Consider the following 17894-nt stretch of genomic DNA (forward strand, 5'->3'; position numbering starts at 1 on the left):
GAAGGAAGGAAGAAGAGGAACCGAAGCATGGCAATTGTGGGGAAGTGCAATCCCCCCAATGCGTCCCCTTACCTTACCTCCCCTTACCTTTGCGACGCGTGTGTGCGCTGTGAAGAGAAACTTTGCGCTGCGATGTAATATTTTGTGCGCGCGCGCAGGCCAGCGCACCTTAGCGGGAACACTGGTTGCGTGTAGGATCTCCGAAGGTTGTGCAGAATGCTGCTGCCTGTGTTTGTTGGGGTTTTTATTATACTGTCATCTTATGCCCAACTTCAAGAATCTTCACTGGCTTCCCATTAAACAATAAATTATTTTCAAAATTTTACTTTTGTTTTTTAAAGTGCTGAATAATCTAGTTTCACCCAGTTTTGCTTCAACTATACATAGCAATCTGTGAAGGCCTTGATATCCTCTAATGTTGATTTATTAGTAGTTCCTTCTTTTACCCCTCCCCCCTTTTACAAAGATGTATTAGGCTTTTATATTGCCGGCCATGGCGATATTAGCTCCGACGCTTATAGGAATTCTATGAGCATTGAAGCAGCCGGTGATAAAAAAAAAAAAGTCTTACACGGCTTTGTAAAAAGGGGGTTTAAGGTAGTTAGATTGGAAGATTAAAGTAATTGTACCTAAACTATGGAATGACTTACTACTGAATTTGAATACAATGAAAAACAGATTTAAAAAGGAGCTGAAAACTATATTTCAGTAAGCTTTTGGAAAATAGATAACTCTCATTCCTCTCCAATGGAGTTTAGCAGTTCTTTGACAAGCTACTTGAAGAGATCGAATGAGTGATTTATAAATACCACCTTGGTATTTTGGTTAAGGTATTTACCCCCTCTTTTACTAACACGTAGAGCGGGTTTTAGTGCCAGCAGCGCTGGTAACTGCTCCGACGCTCATAGGAATATTTCTCATCAAATCATTGCCTAATTTCTTCAATAACCACCATAAAAATGTATGGGACTAGACAAAAAAGCATGGGTTTTTTTCCTGTATTTGTTTCAAATTAGATGTACAAAAACAGGTAAAAACAAAACTTCAGACTGTATAAAATGAGAAGCATTGGAAAAGCATTTAAAAAAAAAAAAATCAGCACAGCATCTTATATTTATGTACCAAGCAATTGGTACCTTCTGCCCTGCTAACTAGCCCTACTAACTATACAACTAAAAAATAAATAATTATGTAACCATCTTGGGATGAAGTGGGAGGGGTCTAAGGCCCTGATTGGCTCAAAATTGGTGATTTTGAGCCAATCAGAGCTTTAGGCCCCTCCCACTGCATCACAAGATGAATCAGAAAGGTCCATCATTCGCAGCAAGCGGCCCTGTAGGCAGGAGGGTGTGGGCTTCCTTCCTGCCAATTTTGCAGCGCAAGGTATGAGGATGGCAGTTGATGTATGGGGGGGGTGCTGTTGCCTGATGTTGGGGGTATCCAGTAATGTGTGTGTGTGGGAGGGGTTTTGCCTGAATCAGGTGGTGTGATGTGGGGGGGAGGGTGTTGTCTGATGTCGGAGGTATCCGGTGATGGGGGGCAGGAATGTTGTAGAATGTAGGGGTGATGTTGGAGGGAGTTGGGGGGAAGAGTGTAGGACTCCAGCTGATCCTGGCAGGGGGAATCCCCCTTCAACTGAGCTGGCAGGAATCCCCAAAACTGGCTCAGCTGATGAGATTTTCTCTGCTGTACTCAGCTGATGGCAAGCCCTCAATGTATACTATTTCCCCCCATCTCTGGGTGGTGGGAGGGAGTCGTGACCACTGGGAGAATAAGTGTGTATATGTGGAGGGGGGGTAATGCCTTAAACCCTACAGTGGTCATCTGGCTACCTTTGGGGCACTTAGACCTGTTTTACTTTGGTCTAAGTCCTGGCGTGTAAGTTCCGCCTAGGATGTCCTGGAAAAGCTCTGATTATTGCTTCAAGACATCCAAGTGGAAGCCCACCCATAACACACCTCCCACCATACCCTTTGAGCTCTGGATGGACAGCAGTTTAGAAGTGTTGATGAACGTCCAGAAAGTTTGTTTTGATTATCAGCACTTGGATGTCCCTGCTATGAGGACATCCAAGTGCCGACTTATGCAGGTTTTTGAACATTTTGATTATGCCCCCCTCTGTGTGCAATACATACATTTCATTACAGATATGACACTGGTCCTTGCAGTGTTTTTTTCTTAGATAAACTCTTGCCTCCTACTATGGCAACTGACTGACTAAGATGATGCATCTGTACTGCAAAGATAATTTTAGGTATACACACATCCATTTAACATACACAGTTTTAATATACAGTATACACACAGTTTAACAGATTTATTTATTTTAAAAAGGCTAGTAGTTGCATATCTCTACTCTTCAGTGTCTGTATTTAAAATAAAAAAATAATGCATGTATCGGAAACAATTACAGTACGATCAGATTTCATCAATACTTCATTTTAAAGAGGTGCTCTACTTAAAAGGTAATCCTCTTCCAAATCAGAGCTGCATACTCTACTTGCTTAAAAGCAGCATAGTTTTCAGAGAAATTTTGATCTTGCAAACAATACATATTGCTTTAGGAGATAAGATGAAAGCTAGTGAAAAGATAAGTTTGTGTGGCCATTAATCTATATCATTACACTGAAAATCTAGATGTGAAATATAACTTTTTTAATTTAAAATTGAAATCATAAAAAGGAGTCAGTCCTTTGAATTCCAAAAACAGACTAGAGATTCAGTTATACTGAAAGAGCTCTTTAAAGGAAACAAAATCTACAAAACCATTTCTTTGCTGGCAACGCATAACTGAAATTGGTTAAAATAAAGCATGGAAGACGGGTATTACATTTTATTCCCTTTTTTTTTCTTTTTGCAAAAGAATGTTTTATAAAAAAGCTTTATAGTAAGTTCACTTGTGCTTACAATGTTTAAATTTGAGAGAGCTGAAAAAGAAAAAAAACCCACACACTTTTATACATCATGATCAAAAAAATTAAGTAATAATTTTTTTTTTTTTAAATTGCACTGTTATTTAAAAATACTTCTTGCAGCTAATATGCTGCCAACAAAGTTCCTTGCAAGCCTAATTAGCAGCATGAGGAGGCCCTTCAGGGATAAGAGAAGTAAAGAAGGTCGTAATAAAGGACCAAGCCGAGGCAAAAACTCCAGGCTGTTGTGCCGCATTCACATCTTCAACAGCATCTTCCCCACCATCATCATCAAGTCCATCATCCATTAGGTGCTCCTTAAAAAAAACAAAAATCCATTAGTGGTTCACTATATCAACTATTTTTTTTTTTAAGTTCAATAAGTACAAGAAACAAGAAAAACCATAACATGAGATGTATAAACAGCTTGGAGTACATACATACATGAAACCACATCTCAGGACATGCACAAATATCGACAATAAACAGAAATGCATAGGATCTGCGTTAAATATGGCGTATAACACAAGGTAAAGAACACAAAGGGTTACATTTCAATGTAGTCATGTAGAGGTTTCCATATAGCAAGGAAATGAGGTAGAGAGTTAGATTTTTCAGCGTACACTTTTTTGTATTTGCCAGTCAAGCATAATGCGTTCCACCACATGTGAAAGTCAATTTTGGTAAGATCTTTCCAACAATATAAAAGCATCTGAAGTGCTAACGATATCATTATGGTGAAGAGACGAGCCTCATCCTTAGACAATGGTACAGCCAAGGCTTGGGACATCAGAATGATTATCTGGAATGACAATTTGTCCCTGATGTGTAGGATGGAGCATGTAGTGGACCAGACCCTGTCCCAGTATGACTGAACAAGTGGACAGGAAAAAAGGAGATGCTCAAGTGTTCCCAGTTGTTTAGAGCACGACCAGCATAGTGGAGAGGTTTTCGAATCAATTTTATTGGATAACACTGGTGTCCATACCGCCCTATGAAGAACAAAGAAAATTGATTGTAGCAATGTAGCAGAACGAATGGATTTGCTGACATTTGTCCATAAGTCTATCCAGTCAATAGCATCAGAGGGCAGGTTAAGGTGGTATTGCCATTTGATTTCCAATTCTCGAGGTCCGGTGAAGGAGTACTTCTGCAAGGTTTTGTACCATAGGGTCGCTCTATATGATGCGGCAGATAACGTGCGGAGATAGGTAAGTAGACCAGGAACAGTATTCATGGTAAGAGCAAGAGGTATGGACTGTTTAATGCAGTGCAATAATTGTATCCACCTGTAGTGTTGAGAATTCGAGAGACCCCTGGTTGAGGCCAATTCAGAAAAAGGTATCCAATCCTTATCTTTCTTTAGATCCTGTACTGACCAAATGTTGCAGCTCTTCCATTCCTTCCAGTCCAAGGTTGAGTTCTGAATTTTGAAACGCTCATTTTTCCAGAGAGGAATTAGGTCTGAGTCGTCCCATGTATTTGAGAAGGTAGAGTCAACTTCTTCAATCGCCATCCTGTACGATATGAGTATGAAATCTTGTTTATCCAGTTTGGATAATACTGTGCCAGCCAAATATGTAAGATAATACTTCCCATTTGTAGCACATTCTATGTTTAGCCATGCAGGAGGGTCAAGATCCCTAGATCCATGATAGCCTTCAGCCCATTGTCTCAATATGAACGCATGGTGATATTGTAAGAAGCAAGGAAAGTTCACACCTCCATAAGCCCTTGGAGCCTTCAATTTGGATAAAGCTATACGTGGTTGTCTGGATCTCCAGAGAAATTTCGTAAGCAGAGAATCAACCCATTTATAGAAAGAGGACGACAGATGGAATGGCAACATGCTCAGTATGTAATTAATCTTGGGTGCTAGCATCATCCTTATCGTCTCCAGCCTGCCCCACCATGTTAAAGTCAGAGGGGACCGTCTATTGATATTAGACTGAAGCGAATCTACAATATATTCTTCATTTAATCGAATGGTATCAGGAATCGTGGGACCAAAAAAAACTCCCAAATATTTCATAGATGATGTGTTCCATTTTAACCCATGAGCAGTTACTTCAAACTCAGCAGCAGGGCAGTTTATGGGCATTACTTCTGTTTTTTCAGAATTCAGTTTATACCCTGACACAGTCGAATACTCCTTAATAGTGAGCAGTAGGTGTGGTAAAGAAGGTGGTGTGATATAAAGTAATATATCATCAGCATACGCCGACAATTTAAGTTCATGGTCCTTAAGTTTAAAGCCAACTATGTCAGGATTGGCACGTATCCGATGAATCAGGGGCTCCAGTGCCAAATTGAATAGTAAAGGTGATAGTGGACACCCCTGCCTTGTGCCCCTAGTTGGTTGAAAAGTAGAGGACAAGGATCCGTTGATAAACGTTCTGGTAGTGGGTCTAGAGTAAAGAACCTTGAGTTTGGTGATGAATTCCTCAGATATGCCGTACCAGTTCAAAACTTGAAAGAGGAAAGGCCATTCTATTCTATCAAAGGCCTTTTCTGCATCTAGACCCACTGCAAGTATCTCCTGGTTCTGTGTATATCCTTGAGAAAGGACATGGGAGAAGGATCTGGTATTGTCACAAGAGAATCGTCCTGGCATGAAGCCACTCTGATCAGAATGAATTAGCTTGGTGATTACAGCTTGGAGTCTGACAGACAATAGCTTGGCATAGATTTTGGCGTCTACATTAATTAACGATAACGGTCGATAGTTGGTGATGTATCGTGAATCCCTGCCAGGCTTCGGCAAAACAATTATAGACGCTTCTGTGAAGGATCCGGACACTTCACCGCTTGAGATTAGGTGTTCTATGAATCTTAAATAGAATGGAGTTATGACATCCTGAAATTCCTTGTAATATTCAACCGTCAGCCCGTCCGGACCGGGGGCTTTTTTTAGTGACGTAGACTGTATTACTGCAGGTATCTCAGATATGGTTATTGGAGTATCCAGAACAATATTATCCGATGGCTCGAGTTGGGGGTGAGGGAGGTCACCTAAGAAGTCAAGAGGTTGTTGCGAATTGCAGAGTTCTGAAGTATATAAAGTCTGATAGTAATCCATAAAGGCCTGTGATATAGCTGTAGGATCAGTGACTTCCATTCCCGAGGCAAGTCTTATGGCCGCGATGTTTGAACGCTCCTTACGTCTTTTGAGAAAGTTGGCTAGTAAGTGACCGCACTTGTTACCCTCCGCAAAATAAGACGCTGACTGTTGGAAGATCGATTGGGACGCCTTGTGTGCCATGCTAGAGTTGTAACGGAAGCGTGCCTTATTTAATCGTGTCAATAAAGACATATCTGTAGGCGTAAGTTGATGTTGAGATTCCAGGGCCTTGATTTCATCTTCTAGTACTTTCTGCTCGGCTTTCCACTGTTTATGTTTATGTGCGGAGTAGTTGATAGTGACCCCCCTCACAAAAGCTTTGAAAGCATCCCAGCAACACATCCAAGAGGTGTGGTCAGGTGTATTAAATTGGAACTATTCAGCTATCTGGATTCTCATCAATTGACAAAATTGTGGGTCTTGCAGCAGGGAGTTGTTAAACCTCCATTGAGTCGATGAAGTAGGGGCTGACCTCTGTCTTAGTTGGATGGAAATTGTGGCATGATCTGAAATTGTTATAGGAAAAATATCTGACTTCATTACACTGGCACTCAAAGCTTCACTAATTAAAAAAAAATCTATGCGTGAATAAGATGTATGTGGGGGAGAATAGAAGGTATATGACCTAGCAGCATCATGCATATGTCTCCAGATGTCAAGAAGTTTAGCATCCTCAATCATGTTTTGCAGTGCATACCAAGACTTAGGTTTTTTGTAAGCACAAGATGAATTCCTATCACTAGTGGGATTCAGGACAAGGTTAAAATCACCTGCAACGATCAATTGAGAATCAACATCCTCCAATATAGTCTCATGAATTGCATGGAAAAAATCAGGGCGATCCACATTCGGACCATAAATGTTAAGAAGGCTGTAATTTACTCCATCATGGCTGAATTTAACTTTAACTCATCTGCCATTAAGATCCGTGGATGAGGAAATAATGGATAGATCACTTTTGTTCCTGATTAGTGTCAGGACTCCACCTTTTCTATCAATAGCAGGAGAGAAAAAAGGTGGCAGCGCCCACGAACATTTAACCTTTGAAGACTTATCAGAGTCTAAATGGGTCTCTTGAAGCAGAAACATGTCAGGTTTAAAACCCTCTAAATAGGTCAGGGTTTTCTTCAACTTGGTGTGGTTGTTGAGACCCTTTGTATTCAAAGATATGATGTTAAGTGGCATAACTACATAGTGCAATCTGCAACCAGATTATCAATTGTGTGAATATGCATTTCATCAAATGTAAAAACAAAGAATATGGTACAACAAAGGTATCAGATACAGTGCATGTCAACTTAATAAACATTAGAATACATAAGAAGGCAGCCAGCTGGATGCACCACCAAGTTGCATCGGTGAGAAAATAATCACCTTTGACAGACATTGCGAGTGCAGCTAAGGTAGCTGAGGACAGCAGTCAGAAGAAAACCATAACTCCCGTGCCCCTGGCTGGAAATGATTAATGAGAAAACAGTATAGGAAACATTACACTCAAAGTATATATATATATTACATATGAACTGTAACTTCCTGAGAAATCAGTGTAAATCAGTATAACAAATTGGCAGAGATAAGCATAGAGCGACTCTAGTATGCCAAACTAAATGATAGAGCATACTCGCTGTGTGGGTGCAACTCCATTAAACTTGGTTGATTGGGGTTGGAGAATGCTGCTCTTTGAAAGATGCCAGGTCATCCGGGCTGACAAAATCTTTAGTGTGATTGTTCAGAGTCACTCTCATTCAAGCTGGGTACATCAAGCCAAATCTTGCATTCAGCGTTTTGAGCTGTGGCCTGTATGATAGAAGTTGTTTGCGACGGTGCGCCGTTGTCTTGCTGAGATCTGGGACAAAAAGTAAATTAGCTCCCTCGTGCTGGATCGGGGCTTTGATCTTTGCTCTCTGCATTATGTCTAACATGTGCTGGTAACGCAATATCTTTATCACCACCGGTCTGGGTCGCCGATCTGCCGTAGTGCGGTTGGAAGGCACACGGTGAGCACGCTCAATTTCAAAATCTCTGGAGAAGGTAAGATCCAGCAATTTCGGGATAAGAGCTTCTAAGTGCTGGATAAGCTCTGTATCTCGCCCATTTTCAGGCAGACCTAAAAGTCTAATGTTGCATCGCCTAGACCTGTTGCTATTATCTTCCAGTTCTTGTTCAAGCACAGTTATGCGGTTAGTCTGCCGACGCAGCTCTGTGATCTGCACTGTAGTCGCCTCCATCTTAGATTCAAGCGTGCAGACACGTGTCTGTATCGCGGCAAACTCTTCCGTTAGCACTGATAGTTTTTCATTAATTTCGTCTGTGCTCGTTTTAGTTTCTGTGACCAGGACTTTGAGCTCTCTGAGCTCAGCTAATATTTCGCGGTTGGTATCGCCGGCGGAAGCAGGGAGCGGAGTCTTCGAAGGGGAGGCCGGGTCAGGCTTATGTCTTTTGCCTACCTTTTTGTCCGACATCGGGGCGGCGTGGTAACAGGAAAATAAGATTTTTCGGCTCTGCTACTTTGCGGATTGAGCACTGTGTGTTTCGCTTTGATTTTGATTTATTTTAAAGGATTTTGGCTCGCATTCGAGGTAATGGGCACGGGAGCACAACTCTCAAGCTGCCATCCTGTGCGGGCTCAGCAGCGCCCCCCCCATATCAACTATTTAAGAAAAGACATTAAGACAGAATTTGGAAAATGGCAGTGACTATCAGGGCATGAACCAAAGAATATGCCCGATTCACGATGAGCAGAGACATTCCAGGATAATAGTGGGGCATGGACTCAACCAAGGGCATAGTTTTTGTTTTATGTGGAAGGAATAGGCAATTATATTCCCCCAAACACTGCAGGATTACTCTCTCCCTTTCCTCACCTCAATCAGGTCTAGCACTTCTTCTTTCTCCCTTCCTACCCCAGAATCCACCCCCTCTCCCCCTTAATTCCTAGATCACAATTCCTTCCTGTTGCCATAACAGTGTCAGCACCAAAAAGAAAAGCAATTCACCATGGAGTCTTGAACACCCAGTAACTGCCAGATCATGCCCACATGGCAACAAGAGTGTGGCAAAATGGGGCAGAATCTGTTGATGACTTCTTGTTTGAGTGTGAGGCTCTGTGATGCATTGCTTTTTAGTGTTTAGCAATGTCACAGCAATAGAAAAGAGTCATGACTAGAAGGTTTGAGAGCAGGGGACAGACAAAAGGGATGGGGTGACGAAGGAGATATGCTGGATGAGGGAAAACAGAAGATACTACATTATGGATGAGGGAAAGGGGAGAGGGACAAAGTTAACACTGCCAGATGACACAGTAGGAAAAGGATCCGATAGCAGAAGTGGGTCAAGGGGGCTGATATTAGAAAAAGGATTTAATGCTAGTGAGACATGAGGGGGGGGAATCAAAGGCATATACAGTGAAGAAGTGGAGATGGAAGAGCAAAAGGATGATACTGGAGACAGGAACAGGAAAGGCAGGATAAATTAATATTTGAGAAGGAGATGAGTGGGTAGATGCTGGAGAAAAGGAAGAAAGAGGTAAAGACAAAAGAGCAAGACAGATCTTTGAAGGAGGTGAGAGTAGATGGAACTGAGGAAGTAAAAGGGACAAGAGGGGCTAAGAGATGGAAAAAAAGTTGAGAGTTAAACAGATGAGGAAGAGTAGATGAGCACAGAGAATAGAGGGGCACCAGAAAGTGGCTGAAAGTCAGAAAAGGAGGAAATTAGCAAAGGAATGAGACAGGTGGGAATGGGAAGACTAGAGAGGTAAACGTAAGAAGTAAAGAGAAAAGGGCTTGGGGGGGGATAAGGAGAATTAAAAACCTAGATAAATAAGAGAAATGGAGAAAAGGATTAAACAGAAAGATCATTTTCTAATACAAAGGCAAGGTAAACTAAACCTTAAGTTTGTATACCGCATCATCTCCATAAAGATAGAGGAAAGGACATAATAAGAAACTAGAGGTTAATGAAGAGGATAGCTAGCTTTACATTTTAAATAAATAGCTTTACATTTTGAAGAAAAGCTAGGTTTTCAGATGGTTTCGGAATAATTGGAATGAGCCTAGGTTCCGCAGCGGGTACCAAAAAAAGATATTGGGGAAAGGGAGAGAGAAGGTGAAGAAACTAATATTAGCCGATCCTGAAAAGAAAATAAGTGAAAACAAGAGGACATGCTAAAGCTAGACCAGGATCAACCCAACAGGAAACATAAAAATGATCAAAGATAGAAAAATATTTTTGATTTTTTTTTTTAGAAAATAAAGTGTCAGATTTTGAAAATGCGCATTACTTATATTTTCCTCAGTATAGGATGAAAATCATAAATGTCTCTTTATTCAGTATTCCATAGCTCAATGTCTACTTTCTTGGGCTTTCTGAACGGCAAAGAACAATATACCATTGGAACATGGAACACGAGAGGGATGAACATTGGGAAGCTGGATATTATCAAGAGGGAAATGGAAAGAATGAGTGTGAACCTAGTGGGAAGTCAGTGAACAGCACTGGACTGGATTTGGGGACTTCAGCTCAGATGACTACACCATTTATTACTAGTTTGTAGAAGACTGAGTGGTCTGCTGAATATCTCCAAGATGTTCTGGAGGAATATACTGCTCGAAATCCGCCAACTTCTTTACAAGATGTTTTTTTTGGGGGTTTTTTGTATAAACTGTTTATTCACAAGAGCAGAAAAAAGACACGCAAAAATGACATCTATAAGTTGTAATTTAGCACTCTATTAGCCAACATAGAGTTTTGGTAGAGACAGCAACCAAATTTGTCCTTAGTACGGACCCTCACTTCCCAGTGGTGCAGAAACATAAACTCTGGTACTGGAGATTTTTTGAGGGTCGACTCCACAAGCAACCATTGGAGTTGTAGTTGTGGTTTGTCAAATCCAGAGCAAGAAATGACAGTGACAGAAAGGAGTCTCCCAGTTTCGAAAGAGGGCCTATTGAAGAAGATTATGCAATGGTAACAAGTTCTTTAGGAGGTTCGTCATGATCTAAGGCAGGGGTGTCCAACCCGCAACCCGTATACCGCATGCGGCCCTGTGAAGAATTTTGTGTGGCCCCACTCGTGCTCGAGGACAATGCGGTGTTTTCCTTCTGCCGCTCCCAGCTGTTTAACGTCTTGCCAGCTCACTCCTCCGTCTTACAATGTTCACTCAAAGCCATGAACAGCGGCTCCTACGTGCCTCCTGTGGCTGACCTGGAAGCGTTCCCTCTGATGTTGTGATGTCAGAGGGAATACTTCCAGATCAGCCACAGGAGGCACATAGGAGCCGCTGCCCGCGGCTTTGAGTGAATGCTGCAAGACGGAGGAGGGAGCAGGAAAAAGGTAAACACCTAGAAGGGAGAAAGGGAGATGGGCGTGTTGAGGGAACGCTTCCAGATCAGCCGGAAGGAGGCGCATAGGAGCTGCTGCCCATGGCTTTGAGCAAACACTGTAAGATGGAGGAGGGAACAGGAAAAAGGTAAACACATGCGGCCCAGAAGGGAGAAAGGGAGAAGGGCGTGAGATTTGAGAAGACTTGAGATGGAGGGAGCACAAACTTAGGAAAAATGATGGAAGGAAGGAGGGAGGGGCATGAACTTAGGACACAGAATGAAGGGAAAGATAGAGGGGAGCATGAGCCATAAGATGGAAGAATGGAAGGAGTGAGGGAAAGAGATGCAGAGGTGAGGGAGATATTAGAAAGGGAGAATTGAGTGTCTGAGAAAGGGAAAGAGATAGTGCAATTGGGGAAAAAAAGAAAGAGGAGACCTGTTGGGAAAAGAGAGGAGGGACGGAGATAGAGAGAAAATTATTGGACATGGTGGTGGGAAAGGAGTGAGGTAGAGATGCATGGGCGCAAAGAGAAGGGGGAGAACATGCTGGGCCGAGGAAGTCTCCTGGATGTTGGGGGTTTTTTTTGGGGGGGAGAGGGTATTAAAAGAAGTGCCAGATTGGGCTGTGGGGAGAGCTTATGGGGCCAGAAACAGAGGACAGAGAGAGAGAGATGGTGGACAATGGTCTGAAGGGAGATAAGTTGGACCTGGGGTGGTGTGGAGGAAGAGGGAAAGAGATACTTGAAGGGAGAACTGTTGGCAAGAGAAAGGAAGAAATGATGGACCTGGGGAAGGAAGGCAGGCAGACAGGGGGAGAGATGGGATGGGGGGCAGTTGAGAAGAGAAAGGGAGAGAAGTTGGATCTAGGGATGGGAGGGAGAAATGTTAGGCCTGTGGATGGAAGGCAGAGAATAGAAGGCAGAAACAAGCAGCATCTCATTTTTTTTTTTTTCTCCATTTCATTATTCAGCATTAAGGGGGGAGAAAAGAGAGGGAGCAAAATGTTGGACCATGAAGATAGAGAAGGAGAAATGGAACCATGGGAGGGCAGGAGGGAAGAGAGCTGGGATAAGATGATGCTAGGGGTGGAAAGAAAGGGACAGGGAATTATGGCCTGACCAGTAGAGAGAGGGACAGGGAATTGTAGTCTGACCAGTGGAGAGAGGAAGGGGGATTCTGAAAGTGGTGAGCCATGTGGATGAGGTCAAAAGAGTGATGACGAGTGAGAGAGCAGCGAGTACAGTGGTAGAAATATGGTAATGGGGAGTAGATAGAAGGGAATAGGAGGCTGGGAAATGAGTGAGATGGGAAATGGGAGAGCTAGGGACAGAGAAGATGTGGAATTGAGAGGTAGCTGAACATTTAAAAAGAAGAAGGGTGAGAAAGAAGGCAAGATTTGAGTGGACAGAGGCAAAAAAGAAAAAAAGTTAAGAAAGCAGAAAGGGAAAAAATCAATACGTTGGAGATAGGCATAAGAAGGAAATTAAACGACAGAAGAGGAGAAAAAAATGGACAGCAGACACTGGAAAGAGAATTAGTTGAAGATAGAGAAAAAGCAGAAAGAGAAATTGGGACCAAGATGATGGAAAAACAAAACATCCAGACAACAAGATAGAAAAAATTGTTTTATTTGAATTTATTAACTGGAATATGTTAGCTTTGGGATATGTGCATCACAATTATTTTTGTATTCAGTGGTGTAGTCATATACAGCTGATTTGGGGGAGGGACTGGAGCCCAAAATTAGTAGATGGGCACCAAAGTTTCTCCCCGCCTGAGTGCAATTTATAAATACTTGAGCTAGTGGGGATTCCCAAGCCCTGCCAACTGAAGACATATTCCTCCAGTCTGGCAACTCAAGCTCTCCAAGCTTTGCAGCCAATGGCAATATCCTTAAGATGCCACTGCTTTCATGCATGCATGAAAGCCAAGGGGAGGGGGGAAGGGAGGAGGGAAGGCAGCAGCTCTGCAATATTGCTGCCAGCTGCAGAACTTGGGAAGTTGGAGGGGGAGGAGGTGGCCATCAGTTGGTGAGGCTTGGGGATCCCTACTAGCTACAGCAGGGGAGATATTCATTTTGAGGGAGTCTAAGCTCAAAGTGAGAGGCCCAAAAAAGCAATAATATTTACCCTGATTAAATGATCCTCCACGTGCGCTGTTGACAGCTGATTCAGCATCCCCGCTCTAATGAGGCTCACCTCTGAAGAGGCTCACCGTAGCTGTAATAGAAGTGAATGGGTGAACCAGGAGCGTGCATCCCTGCTCATCAGAGTGGGGATGCGGAAGCCTGTGGCTGCTCCCACTATCAGCGGTACACGTGGAGGGATCACTCAGCCAGGGTAAGTATTACTGCTTTTTTGGGTTCCTCTCCACAGTGTCCCTTTAAGGAAGGTTTATTATTAGATATATACATCTTCTATATTAGTGATTGCAGATTTGGGACCTGCTCAGCCTTTTTTTTGTTCATCGGCTAGTGTTAGTGTTTGTGCGGCCTCAGAAAAAAAATTTTCAGCCAATGCGGCCCAGGGAAGCCAAAAGGTTGGACACCCCTGATCTAAGGCATCAAGGAGCTCTGCCCTGGGCTCAGTGTCAGCCTCTAATTTGATAGGGAGGGCCTTGCCCAACTGTCTAATGTATTTAGTTAAAGGAAGTCCGTCAGGAGGAGATCTTCTTCTTGGAGGAGGAGATGGATCTGAAGGTATGCCATATGATTTAGAGGCCCACAAAGTGGGCTCACACTCAGAGTCAGTATGGTGGCATGAGAGATCAGAATCAACTGCAGGAACCCCAGGTAACTCTCTGTAAGATGAAGAGTGAAGAGGAGAATGATGAGATGATGCTCCTCGATGTCTTCAGTACCAATCTGATGAGAACAATGAAGAGGAATAACGGGAAATTCTCTTATCCCTGGAAACATGGGATCGATGTGATATAGAAAAACAGTGTCTCAATGCAGAGTGTCTGTCTAGTTGATGAAGAGCATCGGTGTGTCAAGGAGGACATCAATGCTTCGATGAAGAGTGACGATGTTTTGATGGGGAGCGTCATTGTCTACTGGCAGATCGATGAGAGTTAGACCGATACCTCGATGGAGATCTGGAATCCCCCATGGCCTCAAGGTGCTATGCTTTATGCTGGGCTGGTACCAAGGAAGTCGATATTAGCACTAGTGTTGCATGTAATTTAAACATGTCACTGATCTCCCTCCTGAAAAACTCATTGAGTTGCTCTTTGAAGAGCTGCACCGGAACCCTTGTCTTAACAGCAGGTATCTGGTGTGGCAGGGTACATAGGAGTGGGTGACCTCAAGGAGGATGCATGCTCTGAAGGAGACACAAATTGTAGAGATGGGAGCAATGACTTCGATGTTTGGCCTGCTTCAAAGGACTTGATGCTGTAGAGGCCTGCAACGCTTGCTGGGAAGAGGGTGCTTTCTTAGCTGGCTGAATTCTCATCCGATGCCGATGTTGATGCTGGTACCGCAGGCTCAGAGTGCTTTCCGGTGTCAATGGCTGAACCGAAGAGCATCTCTTGCTGAATGCAATGAACTTTTAGTGAGCACTTTTGTAAGGTGGAACAGTGCATGCAGATGTCAACACGATGCTCAGGGCCCAAACACTGCAAACACCAACTATGCGGGTCAGTGATTGAAATAGACTGCTGGCACCGACAGCACTTTTTAAAAGTCGGTCAACAGTTTCGACATGGATGGAAAAATTGTGGCGGCAAAATTAAATTTGATGATGAGATTGAAGAAAAGGCCCACTCAAGAATAACACAAAGGCTGAAAGGCCCAAGTGAGGAAAAAGAAATAATTATATATATCTAATATAATAAAACGCTAGACGCGCATGCGCACTCAGATCTGCGTGATCTGAAATCCCTGATCTGTGAGATGTATGTCCGTGGCTTTGCAGACGTGCGCATACGCGAGTCCCCAGCCTTACTGCTTCCCAGCCGCATTGCTTGCCAGCCGCAACCATTGCACTCCCTGCTCTCCAGATCGCGGTGTACAGACCGGTAGGGCACTGGGAGCTAGGGAGAAAGCAAGGGCTCAGTCTTCGTCGTCGTCGTCTTTGCCCCTCCCCCCCCAATCCCCGTTGAGCCTCCCACCCGATTTTCTCTTCTCACGGTCTGGGCGGCTACCTTAGTCCCTTGCCGCCGCCACCCCTTTCCCTTCCCTTCCCGCAGTCGACAAACCTCTTGGCTCCAGCAGTGGCCGCAGCACTGTAAACACGCTGCTTCGCGGCCTCTACTGTCTTGATTTGCTCTTACGTTTCTCTGATGACGTCATCAGGGACACAGAAGAGCAAATCGGGGCAGTAGAGGCCGCGAAGCAGCGTGTTTACAGTGCTGCGGCCGCTGCTGGAGCCAAGAGGTTTGTCAACCGCGGGAAGGGAAGGGGGTGGCGGCGGCGGCAAGGGACTAGAGGAGCTGGCCAAACCGCGAGAAGATAAAATCGGGTGGGCCACTAAGAGACAGGGAGGAACTGGGAAGAAGGAAGAGGAAGAGGGAAAGGGGCCTGCTTTGGGGGAGGGGTGTGCTTGGAGGCACACAGCTTTGCTTGGGGGGGTGACAGAAGGGGGGCCACGGAGACACAGTCAGGGAGGAACTGGAGGGGCAGAGGGAAAGGGGTCTGCTTTAGGGGAGGGGTGTGCTGGGAGGTAGATAGCTTTGCTTGGGGGGGGAGACAAAATGGGGGGCCACGGAAAGACAGTCAGCGAGGAATTGGAGGGGTAGAGGGAAAGGGGTCTGCTTTGGGGGGAGGGGTGTGCTGGGAGGCAGACAGCTTTGCTTGGGAGGGGAGACGGAAGGGGGGCCACGGAGACACTGTCAGGGAGGAATTGGAGGGGTGTGCTGGGAGGCAGATCATTTTGCTTAGGGGGGAAGACAGAAGGGGGCTACGGAGAGACAGTTAGGGAGGAACTGGAGGGGGAGAGGGAAAGGGGGCTGCTTTCTAGCACCCGTTAATGTAATGGGCTTAAAGACTAGTATATCTAAACAACCGCTTAAACCAAATCTCCACCTCAAGACACAGAAGAACCTCGAACCCTTTCGCCTTCCCCCCACTCAAAGGCACACAACGCAAGAAAATGTTTGACAACCTTCTGGCAACACAAGCAGCAAAAATCAACCATTCCATCTCCAATCTTATAAAAATATCAGACAACTTCAAAACATTCAGAAAAGAAATCAAAACCCTGCTTTTCAAAAAATTCATCCAAATATCTTAACCCCTCCTCTTTTACCTCCAGAAGATTCACCTACCTTCAGATAACCTTCCCCCAAATTACCTACCTTAACACCTTCCAATTAAACAAATAACATAAATAGATTGTAACCTATCCTCTCTAACTGCATTCCATATGTATTTTTCATACAGTTCTTCACTGTCAGTTTAATTTCCATCCTATAAGTTCACATAGAATTTTTCTTTTTTCAACCATCTTTATTTTCTCTTCTTTATTAATTTCCAGGTACTTTAGTTAGATTGTGAGCCTTCGGGACAGTAAGGGAATTTTTTTAAGTACCTTCTTACTTCTCATTTATAATCTTAATGTATATTTTCTTCAAACCGCTTAGAACCTAACGGATGTAGCGGTATATCAGAAATAAATTACATTACATTACATATATATATATATTTTTTTTTTTTTTTTTTAATAAATAAATAAATTTTAACTAAGAAATAATTATTAAAGTAAGGAAAAAACAACGGCCAAAGGCCAGTCGTACAAAAATCGATATGGGTTGAAGGCAATGCATACTGGACAAGGTCCAGGAAAAAGCACCTTTTTGCTCCAGAAAAAAATCAAGAACTGACGAACAGCGAGCCGACAGGCGGGAAGGCACTTGCGCATGCGTGGTGCAGGCATTTGTGAAGTTTCTTAAAAGTTAACAACATTAAAAATAGCCTTACTGGATCAGACCAATGGTCCATCAAGCCCAGTAGCCTGTTCTCACGGTGGCCAATCCAGGTCACTAGTACCTCGCCAAAACCTAAAAAGTAGCAACATTCCATGCTACCGATCCAGGGCAAGCAGTGGCTTCCCCCATGTCTCTCTCAATAACAGACTATGGACTTTTCCTCCAGGAAATTGTCCACACCTTTCTTAAAACCAGCTACACTATACGCTCTTACCACATCCTCTGTTCCAGAGCTTAACTATTCTCTGAGTGAAAAAAATTTCCTATTGGTTTTAAAAGTATTTCCCTGTAACTTCATCAAGTGTCCCATAGTCTTTGTAATTTTTGATGAACTAAAAAATCAATGCACTTGTACACGTTCTACTACACTCAGGATTTTATAGATTTCAATCATATCTCCCCTCAGCCATCTCTTTTCCTCATACGAGGCATTCCATCCCCTTTATCATCTTGATCGCTCTTCTTTGAACCTTTTCTAGTGCTGCTATATCTTTCTTGAGATAAGGAGACCAGAACTGAACACAATACTCCAGGTGAGGTCCCTTCACGGAGCGATACAGAGGCATTATAACATTCTTAGTCTTGTTAACCATCCCTTTTGTAAAAATTCCT

At 43.5% G+C, this 17894-nt stretch overlaps 1 protein-coding gene across 4 annotated transcripts in view; it reads right to left on the reverse strand.

Annotated features, from left to right (window-relative positions):
• Positions 1 to 2298: 2298 nt before the first annotated feature.
• HERPUD2 (HERPUD family member 2) overlaps positions 2299 to 17894 on the reverse strand; it is a 71511-nt gene continuing 55915 nt past the window's right edge. For all 4 annotated transcript variants that reach the window (XM_033930194.1, XM_033930192.1, XM_033930191.1 and 1 more), the window contains exon 9: positions 2299 to 3229. In XM_033930194.1, coding sequence (XP_033786085.1) covers positions 3068 to 3229 — 162 coding nt within the window. In that variant the 3' untranslated portion in view covers positions 2299 to 3067. The remainder of the gene's footprint in view (positions 3230 to 17894) is intronic.

Source organism: Geotrypetes seraphini, chromosome 2 (genome assembly GCF_902459505.1).
Source record: "Geotrypetes seraphini chromosome 2, aGeoSer1.1, whole genome shotgun sequence".
NCBI classification, from domain to species: domain Eukaryota; kingdom Metazoa; phylum Chordata; class Amphibia; order Gymnophiona; family Dermophiidae; genus Geotrypetes; species Geotrypetes seraphini.